The sequence below is a fragment of the Gracilinanus agilis genome, chromosome 4 (genome assembly GCF_016433145.1).
Source record: "Gracilinanus agilis isolate LMUSP501 chromosome 4, AgileGrace, whole genome shotgun sequence".
Classification (NCBI taxonomy): domain Eukaryota; kingdom Metazoa; phylum Chordata; class Mammalia; order Didelphimorphia; family Didelphidae; genus Gracilinanus; species Gracilinanus agilis.
Window position 1 is genome coordinate 21936903 of NC_058133.1, and position 22362 is coordinate 21959264.

At 39.7% G+C, this 22362-nt stretch overlaps 1 protein-coding gene across 1 annotated transcript in view; it reads left to right on the forward strand.

Annotated features, from left to right (window-relative positions):
* The first annotated feature begins 12538 nt into the window (after nt 1-12538).
* The window catches only part of FYB2 (FYN binding protein 2), a 20087-nt gene continuing 10263 nt past the window's right edge, over nt 12539-22362 (forward strand). Inside the window, exons 1-4 of the mRNA XM_044676363.1 lie at nt 12539-12571; nt 13045-13073; nt 16125-16185; nt 20562-20651. Of these exons, the coding sequence (XP_044532298.1) occupies nt 13061-13073; nt 16125-16185; nt 20562-20651 (164 nt within the window). The 5' untranslated portion in view covers nt 12539-12571; nt 13045-13060. The remainder of the gene's footprint in view (nt 12572-13044; nt 13074-16124; nt 16186-20561; nt 20652-22362) is intronic.

Consider the following 22362-nt stretch of genomic DNA (forward strand, 5'->3'; position numbering starts at 1 on the left):
TACTATGAAGCCAAAATGACAAGGAAGTGCCTAGCAGATGAGTGCCCCAGTGCAAGGGTAGCAAAAGTTTTCCTAGACCAGCTGTGTGACCCTGGGCAAGTCACTTGACCCCCATGACCTACCCTTACCACTCTTCTGCCTTGGAGCCAATACACAGTATTGACTCCAAGACAAAAGGTAAGGGTTTAAATAAAAGGGATATTTAGGGGGCAGCTATATGGCTCAGTGGCTACAGAACCAGGCCTAGACATGGGAGGTCCTGGGATTGGGATCTGGTCTCAGACACTACCTAGCTGTGTGGCCCTGGGCTAGCTACTTAATCCCCAATGCCTAGCCTTTACCATTCTTCTGCCTCAGAAACAATACACAGTATTGATTCTAAGATGGAAGGGAAGGGTTTTATCTTAAAAATAAACATAGTAATATTTAATAGAAAATTGTAGGGTTTGAATGAGGTGGAATACTATTGACCTTTAATCAGGAAAACTTATAGGGGCAGCTGGGTAGCTCAGTGGATTGAGAGTCAGGCCTAGAGACGGGAGGTCCTGGGTTCAAATCTGGCCTCAGACACTTCCCAGCTGTGTGACCCTGGGCAGGTCACTTGACCCCCATTGCCCACCCTTACCACTCTTCCACCTATGAGACAATGCACCGAAGTACAAGGGTAAAAACAAAACAAAACAAAACAAAAAACTTATATATATTCAAATTTTATCTACTTTCATCAAGAGGATGGGCCAACTACTAGTGTCAGTTCAGGATTAGTCAGGAAGACAGGTACATATGGCAAGATAAAAGCTCTGGATCAACAATCAAGAAGACTTCAGTTCAAATCCAACCCCAGACACGTGCTAGTTGTGTGATTCTAGGGAAGTTATTTGACCACTGCCGGCCTCAGTTTTCCCTCTTGTAAAATGGAGATAACAATAGAAACCACTTTGCAAAGTTGTTGTGAGGATCAAATGGGAACAGATTATGCACTCCTTAACATGCTATAGGCATTATTGTTAGTTTTGGTGTGATTATTCACAAGACCTCACTGTCCTCGTTTTAGCATGCATGTCAGTGTTATAGGGTGACTTTCCCTCCTTTTTTATTCTGATAAGATTAAAATTAGCTGAATAAGGCACGTCATAGCATAAGAGGAAATATGTTATATTTGAATTTTAGATGCAGAAGCTACCGTTGATGGTTTGTGGTTGTTATTGTTCAATTGTTTCAGTCATTTCTCACTCTTTGTGACCCCATTTGGGATTTTCTTGGCAAAGATACTGGAGTGGTATGCCATTGTCTTCTCTAGTTTATTTTACAGTTGAAGAAACTGAGGCAAATAGGATTAAGTGACTTGCCCCAGGTTACACAGCTAGTAAATATCTGAGGTCATATTTGAACTCAGAAATGTCGGTCTTCCTAATGCTAGTCCTGGCATTCTATCTACTGCTCGATTGGTAGGAGTTGATAGTACTCCAAAGGTTATCAATATTTACATTGTGAGTTCTTCCCAAGGTTCTTTATGGAATTATGAAGAGCCAGATATGACTGAAACAATTTAACAGCATTATGTGCAAAACATTCTAAATTTTCTCCTAGTCCTAAATCCTTTGATCTTTTAATTAACAAGTCATTTTAAAGGAATGTCATTTTCCTTAATTTATGACAAGATGAAAAAGAAATCACATTTTTAAATGGAAGTGAATGTCTTGCAAACTTTACTGATTTCTCCTAATTGCCCAAGTTTAGATCAGTGGACGCCACCGCCCCCTGGTGGGTGCTGCAGCGATCCACGGGTATGGTGATGGCCACAGGTGCATTTATCTTTCCTATTAATTGCTATTAAAATTTTTTAAAAATAAATTTCCAGGGGGGGCTAAGTAATATTTTTTCTGGAAAGGGGGCAGTAGGCCAAAAAAGTCTGGGAACCACTGGTTTAGATCAATGGTGGTGAAAGCATTCTTTTTTATTAATATATTTATTTGTTGGTTAGATTAAAATTCCCAGTTATCTCATTCTCTTTATCCACTCTTAAACCACAGAAGGCATTATGCAGCCCCCCCAAAAAAACATATAAATAAGTATTGTCTTCTATGTTTCTATTCTCTGGAACTGGACATTCACAAGTTACTCTTCTATTATTTGTTCTATAGCCATATATAATGTTTTTAGTTCTATGCATTTTGCTTTTCATAATTTCATGGAGGTCCTTCCAAGTTCATTTTTTTCTAAATTAATCTGCTTATCATTTCTTTTGGCACAGTAGAATTCTACCACAATCATAGTGGTATTGCTGGGTCTAAGAGTATACCTAGTTCTATAACTCTCTGGGCATAATTCCAAATTGCTCTCCAGAATAGTTGGATCAGTTCACAATTCCACCAACTAAGTAGCACTGTCCCCACCTTTTCACCCCTCCCCCCAATATCTATCACTTTTCCCTTTTATCATTTAAGCCAATCTGTTGGGTGTGAGATAATATCTTGGAAATGTTTTGGTTTGCATTTCCCTGATCAGCAAAAATTTAGATCATTTTTTCATATGGCTTTGCTTTCTTCATTCAAAAATTGTCTATTCATACCTTTTGACCATTTATGGATTGGGGAGTGATTATTATTCTTATAAATTTGACTAAGTTCTCTATATATTTTAGTTATGAGACATCCAGCTCAGAAACTTCCTATAAAATTTCCTCCTCCCCGCACTACCCCTCTGGTCAATTTTCTGTTTTCCTTTTAATCTTGGCTACATTAGTTTTATTTGTACAAAACCTTTTCAATTTAATATAATCTATTATCCATTTTGTATCTTACATATTTGTATCTTACATATTCTATCTCTTGTTTTATATAAGTGAATGGTGTAAGATAGTGGTTTATGCTTGGTTTCTGCCAATTTACTTTCTAATTGTCCTAGCAATTTTTACCAAATAGTGAGTTCTTATACCCAAAACTTTTGTCAAATACAAAGTTTCTATAATCTTTTGCTACAGGATGTTGCATGTCTGTTCTGTTCCACTGATCAAGCTTTCTATTTCTTAGCTAATACTAGATAGTTTTGATAATTATTGCTTCATAATATAGTTTAAAATCTGATATTGCCAAACATCCTTCCTTTGCATTTTTTTTCATTAATTCCTTTGATATCCTTGATCCATTGTTCTTCCAAATGGATGATTTTTTTTTCTAGCTCAAAAAAAATTTTTGTAGTTTAATTTTTATGCCATTGAATAAGTAAATTAGTCTAGGTAGCATTGTCATTTTAATTATATTGGCTCTGCCCATCCATGAACAATTACTATTTCTCCAAGTATTTACATCTGACTTTATTTGTATAAAGTCTTATGTAATTATGTTCATGTAGTTCCTGGGTTTGTTTTGGAAGATATACTCCCAGTTTTTTTTCCTGTCTGTGGATATTTTTAATGGATTGTCTCTTTCTATGTCATCTTTCAGATCTTTGTTAGTGAGATATAGAAATGCTGACAATTTATGTGGGTTTATCCTATATCTTTCCACTTTGCTAAGATTATTGATAGTTTCAACTAACTTTTTAGTTGAGTATCTAAGATGTTCCCTGTATACTTTCATGTTGTCTGTGAAAAGAGATAGTTTTATTACCTCTTAGCCCATTATTCCTTCATTTTTTGCTATTGTTAGCATTTCTAATATAATATTAAATAATACTGGGGGCAATGGCCATTCTTGTTCCAGCTTATCCCCATAATAAATAATACTTTGGGATGTTTTAGGTAAATGCTTCATATCATTTTTTAACCCTTAACTTCCATCTTAGAATCAATATTGTGTATTGGTTCTAAGGCAGAAGAATGGTGAGGGTTAGGCAATGGGGGTTAAGTGACTTGCCCAGGGTCACACATCTAGGAAATGTCTGAGGTCATATTTGAATCTAGGACCTCCGGTCTTTAGATCTGGCTCTCAATCTACTGAGCCACCCAGCTGCCCCCTTCATATCATTATAAGAGAAATTTGTACCCATACTTTCCAGTGCTTTTAATAGGAATGAGTGTTGTATTTTGCCAAAGGCTTTTTTTCACTTGTTTTTATAATCATAAGATTTTTGGTGTTTTTGTTATTGATATAATCAATTGTGTTGATAGTGTGAAGGCATTCTTCGAAAATCCCAGATGAAGGATGACTATAGAGTCAAAAGGAGCCTCCTGCGCCTAAAGATAGGTAAGTGCCTCAACAGTATCCATAGGAAGGCAGAACCTGGGAGGGTGTTCCTGTCAAGCATAAGCCAAACTTTGTAAGCATTTTTCTTTCCCTACTATTCCAGACATGCCTGATTATTTGAGCCAAAACATAATTGTAAATAGAGTGGCAGCTGTCTTCCACCCACTTTTGCTGGGAGAGAGTAAGAAAGGGCACCTGAGTCAGACAGGACCCTGAGAGCTAGAGGAATAAAGGGGACATATTTTAAGGATTTTTTTTATTTTAATGCCATGTATCTAGGATGCAAGACTAAAACCAGCCTCCAAACCCACCCCAATACAAGCCAACAAATATAAAGTGCCAGGCACTCTGGGTGGCAACAAAACAACAATGAAAATAGTCCCTGGCTTCTAGAAGTTTACATTTCTCTTAAGAGATCCCTAAATAGATGCACACATGATAATTTGAGGAGGAGGAATTAGACACCAACCATGTGGTGGGTTCAGAAATCCTCCCTGAAGGAAGAAGTACCTGAACCAAGAGTTAAGAGAAAACCAGGATTGTGTAAAGCAGAGAGCAAGGAGGATACTCTATATACATGGAGACTGGCTTCTCTCCCTCTCCCACAACTACTCCCTTCCCCTTACCCCCACAGTGGGATCATTGATAGAAGCACATGTAAATGACACCTTAATAAACAATAATTCTTTGGACCTGATGGAAGCTTGATAGTGGGATGTGCTGTTTCTAGCCAAGCTGGTACATCCCTATAGGGATCCTGGAACCAAGAGAGCTTGGCATATCTATGCATTATGGATGTTTGCTAAATGTGTATAGGTATCCGTGCTGTAGATCTATGGTAAAAGCATTGTTTTCTGGTTTAGTTTGATTTGACATCATTACAAAAAGAAGAACCTTAGGGTTTGCGTTGACCTCAATGGCATGGCCAGGAGTTACAGAGGATGGGCAAGAATGGACAGGTAGAGAACTGAAGCTTTGAAGAAAGAAGGAAATGAATGAGATCACAAGTCACAAAACTCATTCAAGGAAATCATGTCTGTTACAAGTGAAAGATGGCATCTGAGTAGAAATTCTATTTCAGGTTGGGAGCATGTCACTAGGATCATGCAAGGAACATGAGTCAATTTGGTAACTTCCAAGGAACACAGTAGGAAGAACATAGAGCTTTTGACAACGGAAAGAACAGTCATTGAACCATCCTAGGGTGATTTGGGGTGTCACTTTAGAGCAATGGGGACTGTGTTCTCATTTTCCTCACCCTTCAGCTAACAGGGATGGATCCTCAGCCTTTGAGACCTTTGCTCACTCCCTCAGTGGCATCATGCTTATTCTTCCAGGGAAACTCTAAGTGAGCCATGTCAGAGTTTAAGTTTTAGGGATCTGTTTCAGTTTCATTCATGAGCTGTTTGAAAGTGAGAGGATCATTTGTGATAGCCCCTATGGTTGTCTTTAGCCTCTCATGCCAGCATTTACAACCTATGAAATACTAAATCCCTTCCATGTATACTGTCCTCTCCAGTAATAGACCCATTGACAATGGAGCAAATGATTTTTAAGAGAATTGGCCTTACAAAATACCTCCAGTGGTGACAGATGGCAAAATAGAATAAAGCTGAGTTTTTTCCAATTCTTCCTAAAGAGATGAAGAGTCAGGAGAATGGAAGAGAAAGAAAAAAAGCCTTTTGGTCATTGTACTTTGAATTCAAATGTAGCAGAATCTTATAATCAGGACCCCTCTCCAATATGGCTGCCATTGGCTTGTCTGCTTCCTATAGAGGATGACAACTCAAGCTACCCATGGGGAGCCTCGTTGCTTTCTGTTCTCCTAAATATTCTTTGCTCTGCTTCCCAGTATCTGTAGCCATAGTTTGCCATTAGTCATGTTCCTTCTCCTCTTTCAATGCCCCAAACTTCAGGTAGCCACAAGATATCCTGCCTTCTTGACAGAGATGACCTTCCCTTCAGGGAACCCATTTCACTCTTCTGTGTAACCAAATAGGAGGTTCTACATTCCTTCTTGGAGTCTGAGATTTTACTGTCATCTGCAAAATCAGTGATGGTACAGTGATAGAGAAATAGAGCATCGTATTAAATTCACATCTCCACATACCATAACATGAACAGCATTAACCCATTGCCTCAGGAGTCACATAAACAGTTACAATAGTGATGAACACCTAATGGGCAATTGCCTGGTTGTTTTCTACTCCATTCAGTAATCTCTGCCCAGCTTCCCTCTTTCTCTGACCAAAATGTGCTCTTTACAACACTCCACCTCCTTGCTTTAAGTCCAAGTATTGTACAATAGGATCTCATGCATCTCCGCTGAGACCCTAGTATGGCTGCGATAGACATCACCTTCCCCATGTTCCACAGTGATTGTAAGAGGGACTATGGTTATTTGTCCTTCATTTTCAACAAGGACCAGTGACATCATGGGGTGACGTCATGCCCTGTGCACAAAATGGACTCAAGTGAGACAAAGTTGTACAAAGTCATCAGCCTCACTTTTCCAGAGTCATCAAAGCTTAGTGAGAAGTTAAAAGTCAAGATGAGTGCTGATGTCCAGGCTTGCAGTAGATAAATGTGGCATCTTCAATGTCTGACCAAGTTCTAAGCACTCCACAGTGACTGCTTCAGCCACCTTCATGGCCACAGAAACAAATTGCTCTTGTCCATCCATTCTGCCAGGGGGAATCTTTGCATGTTTAGCATAGACATTCCCCTAACTCATCAGTTTGTTTGTGGTCCATCAGTTAACCTTGACCTGTTTTAGCCCATCTGCCAATATGGTTTACTAGGGTGAGACGTGGCTCCTGGGTATTCTATAGCTTCTTGAAGTCACAGGTGAGAGCTGAATACCAGGTGGATATCAAAGTTGCACGAGAAGCCCTGAAAAGAGTTTGGCCAGCCCTAATACCAGAGGTGCTAGTCCTCCCTTAAAATCCATATGCCCTAGAGTCATACTGGCAAACCTATGACACATTTGCCAGAGGAAGCTGCTCTCCTCCCTCTCTCCACAGTGACCGAGGACATTTATCACATTACCCACCCCTCTGCCCACCAGCCCAATGGGAGTGCTTCCTCCCTCCCCTGACTGGGGTAAGGAGACAGCTTACATGCTCCATGAGGGTTTCAGTTTGGGCATTTGGTCTCTAAAAGGTTCACCATCACTGCCCTAGGAGCAAGAGGGACTATACTAATTAGCAAAGAAGACCTTTGAAAATTTGTTCAATTTTAATTGCTGTATGTCCTAAAACTTGTCACTTTCTAAGTGTTGTCATTATGACTTGTTACTACAACATTAAATTATAGGGGAAGGGGCAGCTGGTGGTTCAATGGATTGAGAGCCAGGCCCAGAGATGGGAGATCCTGGGTTCAAATCTGGCATCAGACACTTCCTAGCTGTGTGACCCTGGGCAAGTCACTTGACCCCCATTGCCTAGCCCTTACCGCTTTTCTGCCTTGGAGCCAATACACAGTATTAACTCCAAGACGGAAGATAAGGATTAAAAAAAACAAAAACATCTTTCCTCTGGGTTCCCAAATGGATCCCAATAAAGAATGTGACTGGATTCTTTTCTTTTCAGAATCAAACAATGAAGAAGTATATGAAGATGTCTACAGTGGAGAGAGCAGCCCCCAACCACAAATGGAGTGAGTGAGTCTCTCTTCCTCCTTGCCTGGGTCTGGCCTCTATAGGGAAACTGGGGGTGCTTGGCTTGGAGCAGAGTGAACTGGAGGGACAGGGATGGGGAGAACAGACAGTAGAATGTCCTTCAAATACCTAACGGTCAATTCAGATGAAAGTGTGATTAGTCTCATTCTAATTAATCCCAGAAGGCAGAAGGAAGAGCCAAGGTCATCAGTTTCAGGAGCAGATTACTATTCAATGTATGAAAACATTTTCCCAAAATTACTGCTGGTCAAAAGCAAAATAGGCTTCTTTGAAGGGAATGGAGATGTCAGGTGGCAGAGGGGATCTACCTGATCATACAAGGCAAAAATAAGCAAAAATTAAAGAAAGGTAGATTTCACTTTAATATAAGAAAAATATTTCCTATTAGTTTACATAAACTGCTACAACCACCACCACCATCACCACCACCACCACCATCATCATCATCCCTAGCACTTTAAGGTTTGCAAAACTCTCCACCAATATATTCTCAATTTATCTTCACTGTAACCCTGGGAGATATCATTATCCCCATTCTACAGATGAAAAACTTGAAACAAAACAAATTTTATTGATCAGACCAAGGTCACCCAATTAGTAGGGATATGAGGGAAGATTTGATCTCAGGTTTTCCTAGACTCAGTTATCTAAAATAACCAGAAAAAAATTCTAGATTTGGAGTCAGACTCCAGCCTTAGTGCTCTATCTAGTACACCCCCTCACTGAGAAATTTAAATTTAAATGTTTTCTTTGATCATAGAGAAGTTGCCAAACTCATCCCCCACTAGATGAATTATTTCATATTGGTCTTTATATCCCTAGCACCTAGCCAAATATCTGGCACATAGTAGGTGCTAAAAAAATGCTTGCTGATTACTTACTCATAAAGGCACTGAAAAAATCAGATCCTTATTTAGTTGGTACACAGAACAGAAAACTTGAATTCTCTGTTTCCCAATGAAAGGCAATCCCTCTCCACAAAAACAAAAATATGTAAACTAGAATCAGGAAAACAAAAGTAAACCAAAATAGAATCTAGCCTTCTCTCTCCACAGTCAGCCTTTGAAAGCCAATGCCCAATGCTTAAGGCTAAAGAGGGAGGCAGAACAGCACAAAGAACCAAATAGAACACTCCATTTCAGTCAAAACCTCTACTGAAGAGGCTCGAGAAGCAGAAAAAAATAAAAGGAAAAATCGGAGGAGAGGATCATGTTCCCTGAAGAAGGAAGATGTGGACATTTTCCAGTTGTTTACAGAGTGACAAGAAATTCAGCACAAGAAACCCTGAGTTGGACAACATGGTGAAGAAAAAGCAAGCTTGTGCATTATGGCTAGAGGGAATATCAAAGCAAGGTCAAGGGAGGTGACTGAGAGTCTAGTTTCTCTGCTAAAGTGTGAAGGGGGGAAGCTAGAGGAGCCCCGTTATTATTGGTAGGATGCACAAGGCACTTGACCAGTTTTCTGTGAGATGCAACTATTGATCCCTCCTTTCTTAAGAAAAGCTTGATGAGCTTGACAAGATGAGAACACCAATTACCCCTTCCAATAGAGGCCAGTTTCATTAACAATTTTCCCTTAAAAGCAGACACCACCATTTTTTTCTAAAACTCTTACCTTTCATCTAAGCCTATTGGTGGTTCTAAGGCAGAAGAATAGTAAGGGTTAGGTAATGGAGGTTGAGTGACTTGTCCAGGGTCACACATTTAGGAATTATCTAAGTCCAGATTTGAACCCAGGACATCCCATCTTTAGTCCTGACTCTCAATCCACTGAGCCACTTAGCTGCCCCCCCCCATCCACCAACTCTTAATATATATATATATGTTAATAAGGGAACAAAAAAGGAATGTGCCCCAAAGTCTTAAGGCATACAAAAGCAGAGTATTGAATAAGTTACTTACAAGCACCATAACATTTATAGTACCTTTATTATTGCAAAGTATTTGAGTCAGGCACCTTGGTGGATTAGTGAATAATAGAGCATTAGACCTGGTGTTGGGAAGACCTGAGTTCAAATCCAGCCTCAGATATTTACTAGCAATATGACCTCTCTGTTTGCCTCAGTTTCCTCAAATGTAAAATAGGAATAATTGTATTTTCTTCCCAGCATCATGTGATGATCAAATGAGATGATATTTTTAAATCACTTAGGATAGTACCTGCTGCTAAATAAACACTAAGTGTTGTTCTTCTTGTTACTATCATCATCATTGTCATTATCCAGTTCCATATTCATGGCTTATTCGTGTACAGAAAATGTATAAATTAATTCAAGTATACGAAGAACATTCAAGTGTTTGGTGTCCACATGGAATACCCTCCTTGCCTTGAAATGTGCCCCCAGAACATTTATGCCAAAAAGATTGCTGTAAAATGGGAACAATCACCTCAACCAGTCTGTTTCACAAGGCTTTTGTGCAAAATGGACCATTGTTTTATAAGCTTTTCATGGGGAGTGAGGTAGCTCAGTGGATAGAGACCCAGGCCTGGAGGTCCTGGGTTCAAATTTGACCTCAGACACCGTGATCCTTAGCAAGTCACTGAAGCCCATTGCCTATCTCTCACTGATTCTAAGAAAGAAGGGAAGGGTTTTTTAAAAATTGAAAACTATACAATTCTAGTCTTAAGATATTTTCAGAATCACAAAAAGGTACATAACAGATTTGGAAAATACTCTGAAAAAAAAACACATACAATATCCCCAAAATACAAGACCCATCTTCCTAGGGTAGCTATGTAATGATAAATTCTTCCTCATCAAAAAAGAGGAAGAAAATTATTTCTTCAACTTGACTTTGTAAAGGAGAAGTTTCATTATGAATCTTGTTTAAAGCAGTGTGGTATCATAGAGTGTGTTTCAGGTATAGAGTCATGCCAAGCCTAGGTTCAGATTCTGCTTATTGTGCTTATTTGTGAACACAATCAAGTCATTTTTACATCTCTTAGCCTCAGTTTCTGATCTGTAAAACAGGAATTATAATAACCACAGCTCAGAGATCCCCAGGATTGTCATGATGATCACAAGAGATTTTTTAAATATAGTGAATTCTCTATTTTTAGTCATCTCTATTATACTCTAAAAATTCTGTGCTTGCGTGCTTTTTGTGGTGGCAAAAAAAAAACTGGAAAACAAGGGAATGCCCTTCAATTGGGGAATGACTGAACAACTTGTGGTATATGCTGGTGATGGAATACTATTGTGCTCAAAGGAATAATAAACTGGAGGAATTCCATGTGAACTGAAATGACCTCCAGGAATTGATGCAGAGTGAAAGGAGCAGAGCCAGAAGAACATTGTACACAGAGACGGATACACTGTGGTAAAATTGAATGTAATTGACCTCTCTACTAGCAGCAATGCAATGACCCAGGACAATTCTGAGGGATTTATGGAAAGGAACACTACCCACATTCTGAGGAAGAACTGCAGGAGTAGAAACACAAAAGTAAACCAATCACTCGAACACATGGGTTGATGCGGACATGGATGGTTGGGGATGTAGACACTAAATGACCACACCAATGCAACTATCAATAATATGTAAATAAGTCTTGACTGATCACACATGTTAAAACCAGTGGAAATGCGCATTGGGTATGGGGAGGTGTTAAGGGGGAGGGGGGGGTGAAGGAGAAAGTAAAAACAGGAATCATGTAACAATGGAAAATTTTTTCTAAAAAAATAAAATATTTAAATCTAAAAAAAAAATTCTGTGCTTGGCAAACATCAAAATAAATTAGCTTTTCCATACACATTGTAAAACAGACTGGGATTGTATGTGCAACTGAAAATCTCTGTTTTGCAGAGCATTTTTTACACTTTAAAGCTCTATGCAAAGTCGATTATTCATTATCATTATTATCTCCATTATCACTATTATTATAACAGTGCTGTCCATGGTACTCAAAAAGATGGTCTTTATATGGAGTGATAAAGAACCTGTCTTGCCCCACCCATGTTTAAAGAACTGACAAAATCCTAATACAAAGGGCATTCAACAAGCCCCTACCTCTATCATCGGTACTGAAAGATTGGGCATCGATTATTTGGACAACCAAAGATGATCTAGACCTCTTCTAAGAAAGAAGTAGGAGCAATGGGGAAAGGGCTGAGGGACAGGAAGGAGTTTCAAAACAAGAAACTTAGGAGTGATGTTAAGAAACCCTTGTGTCCAACCAGAATTGTCCAGAAGTGAAGCTAGCTGCCTTGAATGGTGATAACCCCATTCTCTGCTTGTCCACTTACAGACTGGACTAGATGAACTGAGTCCCCTTCTAGCTCAGAGTCACTGTGTCTGTGAAGTACAGCAAACTGTTCTGTGGTGTTCATCATGAATAGGCATCCCTAGAATATGTCACTTTGTTCCATGAACCTTACTGACACATTACCCCCTTTTTTAATATAGAAAAGTAGGACACCTGAAAGGTAATGTCTTCTTTTGTACCAGAGATCAGTGATTGGTCATTTGCTAATGAGGAAAGCCTAGATTTCCAGACATTTTCCCAAGAATGCTATTGGGGGGTCTGTCTATCATACAGCAGCCACAAATCCCTATCCTCACTCTGTGTTGATCCATCAAATCCAACATATACATCATTTCCTTTTCCTTAGGTTGGAAGGAAAAGAAAAATTTAAAAAACTGGGCAGATTTTTCAAGAAAGAAAAGGAAAAAAGTAAACCAAAGAAGACAAAGAAAAACTTAAGGTAAAAAAAAAAGAGTTGGATGGGGCCAATGTCTTTCTTAGGAAATAGTGATTATTTTTACTAGAATCTTGGGCAAACATGGAAACTGCATTGAAAGATATGGGTGGTTCTGAGAATCAAATAGGACTTCTTTAAGACCCTTGGATATGTCTAGCCTTTGGGATGGAAAGAGCAGGTAGATAATGGAACTACATTTGGGATTTCATTAGAATAGGAAGGTCTCAATGAGGACCCTCCACTCTGCCAATGCTAATCAGAAACTTTTTTGAACTTAAGAGTCTTAGAAATTTGCCTGGGACCGCATCTGGTGAAGTGGCTGGCAAAACTTGAAGGCAGATTTTCCTTACTCCAAGGCCAGTTCTTCAACACTAGGCCATGCTACCTTTTGAGGGATAAATCACATAAATGCTCTGAATAATGGATTTTTTTTCTAACACTCTCCCCTCTTTTGTTTTTGTCTGTCCAATCACTAGTGGGTTTTCCATTTCGATGCCCAATTTAGGTGAGTGATCTTTGCTTTTCTCATTCATGGAAATATTTTAGGAGAGAATGGAATGGGGAAAGGAGAGAAGGAATGAGTCTCATCCTAAAAATCTTGCTACACAGAAATAAGCTTGCCGAACAGATCCATGAGGGGATGATGCTTTATTTTACAAAAGAATTTCTCACTTGGCCATGCCTGAACTTGGTTCAAATCTCACAAATTCGCTTTTGAGACAGTGATTCCAAATAACACTGATGCTTCCTGTCTGGGGGAGAGAAAGCGAATCCTCACAGCCAGGCGATAGCATGGGACAGTGCTAAGAGAATGGAGTTGAAGTAAAACCTTGACTCTTGATATTTATTTGTCTTGTGACCCAGGAACAGCCACTTAATTTCTAGCGGTCTCAGATTCCTCAGCTATGAACTGGGGATAATAAGCACACTTAACTTCACAGAGTTATAAGATCAGATGAGACAGGGGTACAGAACACTTTCTGATTCTTTGGGCTGACAAAATTTAAGGATGTTTGTGGCAGAGTAGACAAATGCTGACTTTGAAACAAGAGATATTGTTTGTTTTGGTTAATGTTTTTGTTTTTTCCAGTAATTCCAGTCATATCTCTCTCTTCATGACACCATTTGAGGTTTTCTTGGCAAAGACACTGGAGTGGTTTGCCATTTCCTTCTTCAAATCATTTTATAAATGAGAAAACTGAGGCCGACAGAGTTAAATGACTATTAGAGGCATTTATAAGTGTCTGAGGCCCAATTTGAACTGAGGTTCTGCTGACTCCAGGTTTGGCACTATCCACTTCTTCTTTGGGACAAGAGAACCTGGCTTCGAATCCAATCTCTGAAATGTATTTTTTTATCATCTTGTGTAACTTCCATGGGCCTCAGTTTCCTCATTTTTAAAATGAGGAGGTTAGATGAGGTGGCCTTTTCTGCCTCTGCATATATGCTCCTAGGAACTGCTCTATAAATGTCAATTATGGTGGTGGTTGTGATGATGATGATGACAATTTGGAATTGCAAATTCCAAATCTGTGCATTTAGTAATGGGTTCAGCAGGTAAAATAACAAGTCCATCCTCAGTTCCTCCTGGGAAATCATCCCTTTCTGGCAGTCTTTAAGTCTTTCATTCATTCTTCCACATTATTAAATGGCTATTATGAATCTACTATGGGTTAGGCATTGTTCTGGCCATTGAAGTCAGAGACAAAATAAATCTCTGCTCTCCAGAACCTGTAAAAATGAACAAACCCCATGTGGGATCACAGCTTCCTGGCTCCAATACCATCGTCATCCTCAGCTGTAGTACCATTTATTTTTAACACTGTAGGGGTTACAACACTATACATGTGTTGTCTCATTTGATCCTCACAATAACTCTAAGAGGTAGGTACTATCATTATACCCATTTTACAGATGAGTAAAGTAAGACTGCGAGAGGTTATATGACTTCTCAAAGTCAGAGTTATCTGATGTGAGATTCAAGCCTAAGTTCTTCCTGACTCTCAAGACATCATTCTATTAACTGGGCCACCTAACTGCTTATGAATATTCTAAGGGGTGGGAGTGGGGCACCTGGATAATTCAGTGGATTGAGAGCCAGTCCAGGAGATAGGAGGTTCTGGGTTAAAATATGGCCTCTGACACTTCCTAGCTGTGTGACCCTGGGCAAGTCACTTACCACCACCACCCCAACTACATAGCTCTTACCACTCTTCTGCCTTGGAACCAATACACAATATTGATTCTAAGGTGGAAGGTAAGGGTAAAAAAATAAAGAATATTCTAAGTGGTATTGACTTTATATTTTCATGATGTCAGAACTTCAAGGGTTGCTTAGTGCCCACAGAATAAAACATCTATCTTGGCATTAGTTATTCCAAAAGTAGGCATCAAATTACCTTGTTAGCTGTCGATATTAAATAAATAATTATATATAAATTATATATGCACACACACATACACATATATGTGATTAAATAAATAAATAAAGACAATATATTTCTTCAGACAAGCTCTAGTCCAACTCTTTCATTTTACATATGAGGGAATTGAGGACCAGAAGAGCAAGGGAAGAAACTGGCCCAAACTTACACAGGCAAAAGGTAAGAGTGCCAGTGCCTGAACCCACTCCCACATTCCATTTAATCTTTCCATCACACCATCCTTTCACTGAAATGTTCTAAGTAAAAATAGCCATTTCTGCATCACAATTTTGAGAAGGCAGCTCTCTGGAACAATGATATGGGCAGTGCCTCTGTTTCTCCGTCTTTGTAAAATGAGGGAGCTCAGCTTTATGGTAGCTAAAGACAACTTCTCCCAGCTTTAAATCTAGAATCCTATTAGATAGAGAATTCAAGGGTCATTAACCCCAGTTTTCAGTAGAAGAAACTGAGTCTCAAAGTCCCTTATGGAGTGATATGGTCTATATGACAAGTGTCAGGGTAAAGATTTCTGATTTGGCATCAGACATTCCCCCCACTGCATTTGTGCTCTCTATGTTCAACCCACTACCAAGTCTTGTCTATCTTCTTCCTACCCACTTCTCCATGCCTGGTGGGCACCACCCCTAATACATCTACACTTATCCATCTCCTTCATGAAGTCTTCCCTAATTACTCCACCTGGAAGTGATATTTCTCTCCCTCTCTGTCTCTTTCTCATTCCTCTCCATTGCAATTCAATTTACTTGGGTTTCCTTAAACAACTATTGGGATAGCTAGGAGGCACAGTGGAGAGAGTGTTAAGCCTGGAGCCAAGAAGATTAATCTTAATGAGTTCAAATCTGGCCTCAGCCACTTGCTGGCTGTGTGACCCTGGGCAAGTCACTCTATTCTGTTTGCCTCAGTTTTCTCATTTGTCAAATGAGCTGGAGAAGGAAATGACTAACCACTCCAGTATCTTTGCCAAGCAAAACCCAAATGGGATCGCCAAGAATTGGATGTGACTGGAACAACTGAACAACAAAAGAACTGCTATGTGCCAAGCACTAGGCTAGGTGCTGAGAGGTACAAAATAAATGTACTGACTGATGATTTTCATCTCCTTTTGATTCTAGAATTTAAGTCTCAAGATAACATATTCTATGACGATGTGACAGTGGACAAGAAAGATTGCAAGTATGTTGACTTACTAATTTGATCAGCCAGATTTCTCCATGGTTTAATCCAGCCCTCAGTGTGAGACAGGCATTATTGGGAGGTACCTCAGTTCTTGAGTCTGTTGAGGACTGACAGCATGGAATAGGGGGAATTGCCTGGGATTTGAGGTTGGAGGACAAAGATTTGACTCTTAACTATATTATTATCTGTATGATCTTGGGCAAGTCACCTAATAATCTATGGCAGGCTTCAGTTTCTTCATATATGAAATTAGATTAGATGGTCTATAAGGTGTCACAGCATCATTCTGATCTATATCCTTCACGAGTCTTCTAGGACTAATCCATCCATCTGTATCCCTGGTCTCATTTCCTTCTGTCTTTTTCTAGGACCTTGAAATCACCTTTCTCCTCTTATAGTCTGTTTCTCAATTGCTCATTCATTCCCATCCATCTACAGAGATGTTCTTCTCTTCTTAATTTTCCATAAAGAAACCTTTCCTAAGGCCTTCTTTATCACCTCACTACTCTCAGCCATCTCCTATGTACCCAGACTAAACTTGCAAAGCTCTCTTTGTACTTGTTTTGAAATCCCTTCTCATCTCAGCTCCTTGGAATCTCACTTCTTTCCCCACCACTCTATTCAAATAGCTTCTCAAAGGTCCCCATTGACCTCCTAATTGCCCCATTAAATGGTCTTTTTCTAGCACTTCTCCTTGATCTCTTTATAGCACTGCTCCCAACTGATTTCCAGTCCCTCCTCTCTTGGACACCCCCTCCTCTCCCTGGGTTTAGGAGCCCCTGAACTCACCTAGCTTTCCTCTGATCCAGTTCACTCTTTTTTTCCTCTTTTCTTGCCTCTTCACCCTCAATCAATCCACCAATCAAGAATCGCTTAATAAGTTTCCACTCCATGCCAAGCATGTGAAAGGAGCTGGGAATATCGAGATAAAAGGATTCCATGAAAAATGACTTGGGGGAAATGGCTTGTATCCAGAAGCCCATTTACCCCACAAAGACTTCCCGTCTCTTTGGCCCACAGATGCCTCTCCATGCCATGGCTTGGGACAACAAAGAAAATAAAACTTTTTTTCCAGCATACTCTAACTTTTAAGCAGTTGGTCATTTTTTATGATATGTCTCACCAGTAATTCCCCCAAACCAGTGATTCCCAAAGTGGGCACTACCACTCCCTGGTGGGTGCTGCAGCAATCGAGGGAGAGCGGTGATGGCCACAGGTGCATTTATCTTTCCTATTAATTGCTATTAAAATTTTTAAAAAATTTAATTTCCAGGGATGCTAAGTAATATTTTCTTCTGGAAAGGGGGCAGTAGGCCAAAACAGTTTGGGAACCACTGCCCCAAACCAAGCTTATAAGCTTTGCACTTAAACCTACTCATGATGATGAATTTACTCTTGGACAGCAGTATCACTATTTACCTAGACTTCCATGTTCAAAACCTTGATGGGCTCTTTGACCCTGCCTTCTTCCTAGTCCTGTCTAGTAACATCCTAACTTCTCACTATTCCCAACTGCCTTCACCCAGGTCAGGCCCTCATTACCACCTAACTAGACTCCAAGAGCCTTCTTCCAGGTCAACCTGGCACCACAATCTCCCCCATCCAATCTTTCCTTCATGTCTTTTTCCAAAATCACTTACTAAAAAAAGAAATCTGCTCCCTCAGATACTTCCTAGCTATGTGACCCTGGGCAAGTCACTTAAACCCCAGGGCCAATCCTTGCTACTCCTATGCCTTGGAACCAATACTCTTATGGTAAAAACTGGGATTAACATATATTTTATCTGGGTTCAGAAGGGTGAGTAGGAGATGGGAATGGACAATAGGATGGGACCTAATGAGCTGGGGAAATACAGTTCAATGAATGATTTGGACAGCTGACAGGAATAACAGTTGGATCTTAACTGCCACACTGGTCCACCTAGCCAGGGAGTCTGTGAAACTAAAAAGTGAGTGGACTGACAAAAAGTTTTATAATCAATATAATAATAATAATTGAGGGTCAGGAATAATGGGGAGAGGTCACACTGAATCAAATCACTAAAGACCACCCACATAGGGGCTGGGAGAATGGGTTAATGCCTACACTACACTAATCAGACTTTACAGACTAGAAGGGAAATGGGTCTCTCACAAAGTCATGTCCACTTCAGCTCCTCTTGATGGCACAGGAAATGGGTCCACAGAAAAGTAAGTCCAGGAAATGCTAATCAAGGAGCTTGTCTCAGACTGGGATGTCCACCATCCCAGCTAGATCTTCTTACTCACTTGATCTTCCCTGGCAGGTCTTCCTTCTCAGTGGTAACTCCACACTCCTTGGGCTCTTCACTGGGAAGGTAAAGGCATCCATACCCTCTCCCTTTCCCAGCTTGACCAGAGTCCCCAAACTATTTTTTCCCTTTATTCCATTTAGAATGTCCCTGGCTGACAGCCAAGGTTTTTTCCCTTTGTCTTCTAAGTCTGCTTTCCTACTTTTAAAGTCTATTTCCTATTACAATATACAGTATTGATTCTAACACAGAAAGTAAGGTTTTTTTTAATTAAAAATAAATGTAGAAATCTGATCATTTCAAAGTTTTGTGTAAACTCTTTAGTGGTTTCCCATTGCCAGCCACCTAAACTTCCAACTCCTTTGCCTTAACAATTAAGCTCTCCCCGATCTGGTGTCACATGACCTTTTCAGCATTCTCTAATACTGATCCCTTCAACATACTCTGGACTCTAGCAGAACTGTACTACTTGGTATCTCCTGGATAAGCACAAAAATGTCTTGCCTCTATCGGCTTGCTTCCATTGATCTCTATGCTTAGAATATTGTCACCCCACTCCTTCCGTGTGTTGAATTTTTACCAAATCTTTAAAGCCTAACTCAAATCCTACCTCTACTTTCAAGCTTCAGAAATGACCTTTCCCTGATTGATTCTCAGTTGTTGTTCAGTTGTTTTAGCTGTATCTGACTCTTTCTTGGCAGAGATACTGAAATGGTTCACTATTTCCTCCTCTAGATCATTTTATAGATGAGGAAACTGAGGCAAGCAGAGTGGAGTGACTTACCCAGGGTCATACAGCTAGTAAGTGTCTGAGAACAGATTTGTCAGGAAGATCAGTCTTTCTTACTCTGAGACCAGCACTCTATTCACTGTGCCACCTAGTTATATCTTTCTAATTCATTTATTCTATATTCTTTTATATTATGATTATTTGTGACAATGATATATCCCTCTTTTTTATTTGAAACTTTTCACTTAATTAATTGATTTAGAATATATTTCCATAGTTACATGATTCATATTCTTTTCCTTCCCTCCCCCCATACCCCACACCCCTGTAGCCAATGAGCAATTCCACTGGGTTTTTTATCTGTCATTGATCAAGACCTATTTCCATATTGTTGATATTTGTACTAGGGTGAACATTTAGAGTCTGCATCCCCAATCATATCCCCATCAACTCATGTGATCAAGCAGTTGTTTTTCTTGTGTGTTTCTACTCCCACATTTCTTTCTCTGGATATGGATAGCATCTTTCTCAGAAGTCCCTCAGAATTGTCCTGGGTCATTGCATTGCTGCTAGTAGAGAAGTCCATTATATTTTATTGTACCACAGTGTATCCGTCTCTGTGTATAATGTTCTCCTGGTTCTGCTCCTTCCACTCTGCATCAATTCCTAGAGGTCATTCCAGTTCACATGGAATTCCTCCAGTTCATTATTCCTTTCAGCACAATAGTATTCCATCACCATCAGATACCACAATTTGTTCAGCAATCCCCCAATCGAAGGGCATCCCCTCATTTTCCAATTTTTTTGCCACCACAAAGAGTGTGGCTATAAATATTTTTGTACAAGTCTTTTTCCTCATGATCTATTTGGGGGATATACCCCCTTCCTGTGTAACTTTAATCTTTGGGAAGCCAGAGGGCTCTGATCAATTACTCTATTTCTTATCCAAGACCAAATTGCCTCAATGATTTCCACTTTATGGTGTAGTTTGAGATCTTGTAGGACTAACTGTAATCTCAGGGAAGAGACTACATCATACCTAAATTTTATCACACCTAGCCCAAATGCTATATGCTGCATATGATCAGTACTATGATAGTGATTGAATCAAACCAAATGGTTCCACTCTTTGATAGATATAATTGTTAGGACATTCTTTCTTCTGCTGAGCCAAAATATACCTTCCCCCAAATCCAACCATTGGTCCCCACTAATTATGTTCTCTAGGACCTGTATCAGTCTAATGCCTTTCAAATACCTAAAGCCAGGGACATTTTCTCTGGCCAGGTGTTTTCTTCTCCATGTTCAATATTACCAATTCTTTTTCAAAACATCAGTTGTATTTACTTTTTCATTTGCTTTTCCCTTTTCAGAGAAAAAGAGGATAAAGTGAGACTCTGGAAACCAAAATTTAGGATAATGAAAGAAAATAAAGGGAACAAAATTTCTGAGGAATCAGAAAGGTAATTCTCTATATTCACCTCCATCCCCTCATTCAAAGGTTCTTTTTTTTGGCATAGCCTTTTGAACCACAACCAAAAAGTCTATGATCAGAAATGTGTCAAATGTGTTCCTTTGTCAAAGACTTTTTAAAGCAAGTACTATGTGTCCAGCTCAATGCTAGGCAAGAGGGACTAAACACAAGGCCTCAGACAGACGTAGAGTTTGCCCTTGTCCTCATGGAATGAATAATCTCATAGACTGACAGCTACTAATGAAGTGAGAATCCTCCAATTAAGGGGAATCATTTTTTCTTCTCCATTAGAACTTGGATGAAACTTTAAGAGAAGAGGTTTAGTGAAGTTGACTAAGCTTTCATATCAAATGCCTGTGATCTCATGGGAAAGAGGAACTGCACATGTTTTGTCCAGATATAAAGGGCAGACCTGGGAGTGATGACGGAAGTCACAAAAAAGATCCAATTTAGGATTGATGGTGGGGGGAAAAAACAACTTCCTAACAATTAAAGCTGTAAAAGGTAGAATTAGCTGCTGCAGAAAGTAGTAGGTTCCTTCACACCTTGTGTCTTCAGGCACTTCTTATGAACACATACTTGTTGGCAAAGTTGTAACTGGAATGCTCTTTGGGGAAATACAGGAGACCACATGGCCAAAATGGTCCCTTCCCACTCTGATTCTGTGCAAGACTTTAGCCTATGGAACAGTAATGTAAGGACAGATGGGTTGGACCCAGTGATCACTGGGATTGGTCACTTCCTACTAGGAGATTCTTTGATTTTAGGAGGGAACCCCACAACCCCTGCCGAGGTAGCGGCCCTTGAGTTAAGTCTTTAAATTAGTGAGAGATTTTAAAAGATGGAGAAGAGGAATGAGTCTACTCCAGGCAGTAGGGAAAGGAGAAGATATAATGAAAAGGAGAGACAGGAAATATTTAGTTCAATTGGGATACAAAATACATACAGAGTTGTAAGAGATAAAAAATGGAAAAGTAAATTAAGGCTAGACTCCATAAAAGGCAGTGTAGTATTAGAGAAAAAACAAGAGACTTATATTCAGGAAGCCTAGGCCTGAAAGACCACTCTGACAGAGGAGCAGAAGTAGAAAGAATCTTGGGAGATAATCTACTTCAAACTTTTCATTTTACAGATGGGTAAAATGAGAGAATCAGAGAGGTAAATTCACATGCTCAAGGTCACACAGGTAGTAAGTAGCCAAGGCAGGATTTAAACCCAAGTTCTCCAGTTCCAAATCCAAAGTTCTTCCCACCATACTACTGTAGCCCAGGCAAAGTCACTTATAACCTCTCTGGGCCTCATCCTTAAAGTAGGAAAAGTAACACCTGAAATACCAACCTCAGGGAGTTGTTCTGAGCAAATGTTTCTGAACTGTCAGGTACTCAGAAATGTGAGCTCTTGTTATTATCATCTCATCTACTACTATATATATTTGGAGAGAATGGGGAGCCTGTGAAGATGTCTGAGCTGTAGAGTATTGTGATCAAACATAGCAGGAAGATGCAAGCACACAACTGGCATTTATTAAGTACCTACTAAGTGCCCGATGCTATGCTAAGCACTGAGGATTTTAAGAAAGGCAAAAAAGGAGGAGAAAAGAAAAGAAAAGAAAAGAAGAGAAGAGAAGAGGAGAGGAGAGGAGAGGAGAGGAGAGGAGAGGAGAGGAGAGGAGAGGAGAGGAGAGGCTGTCTCTTATACAC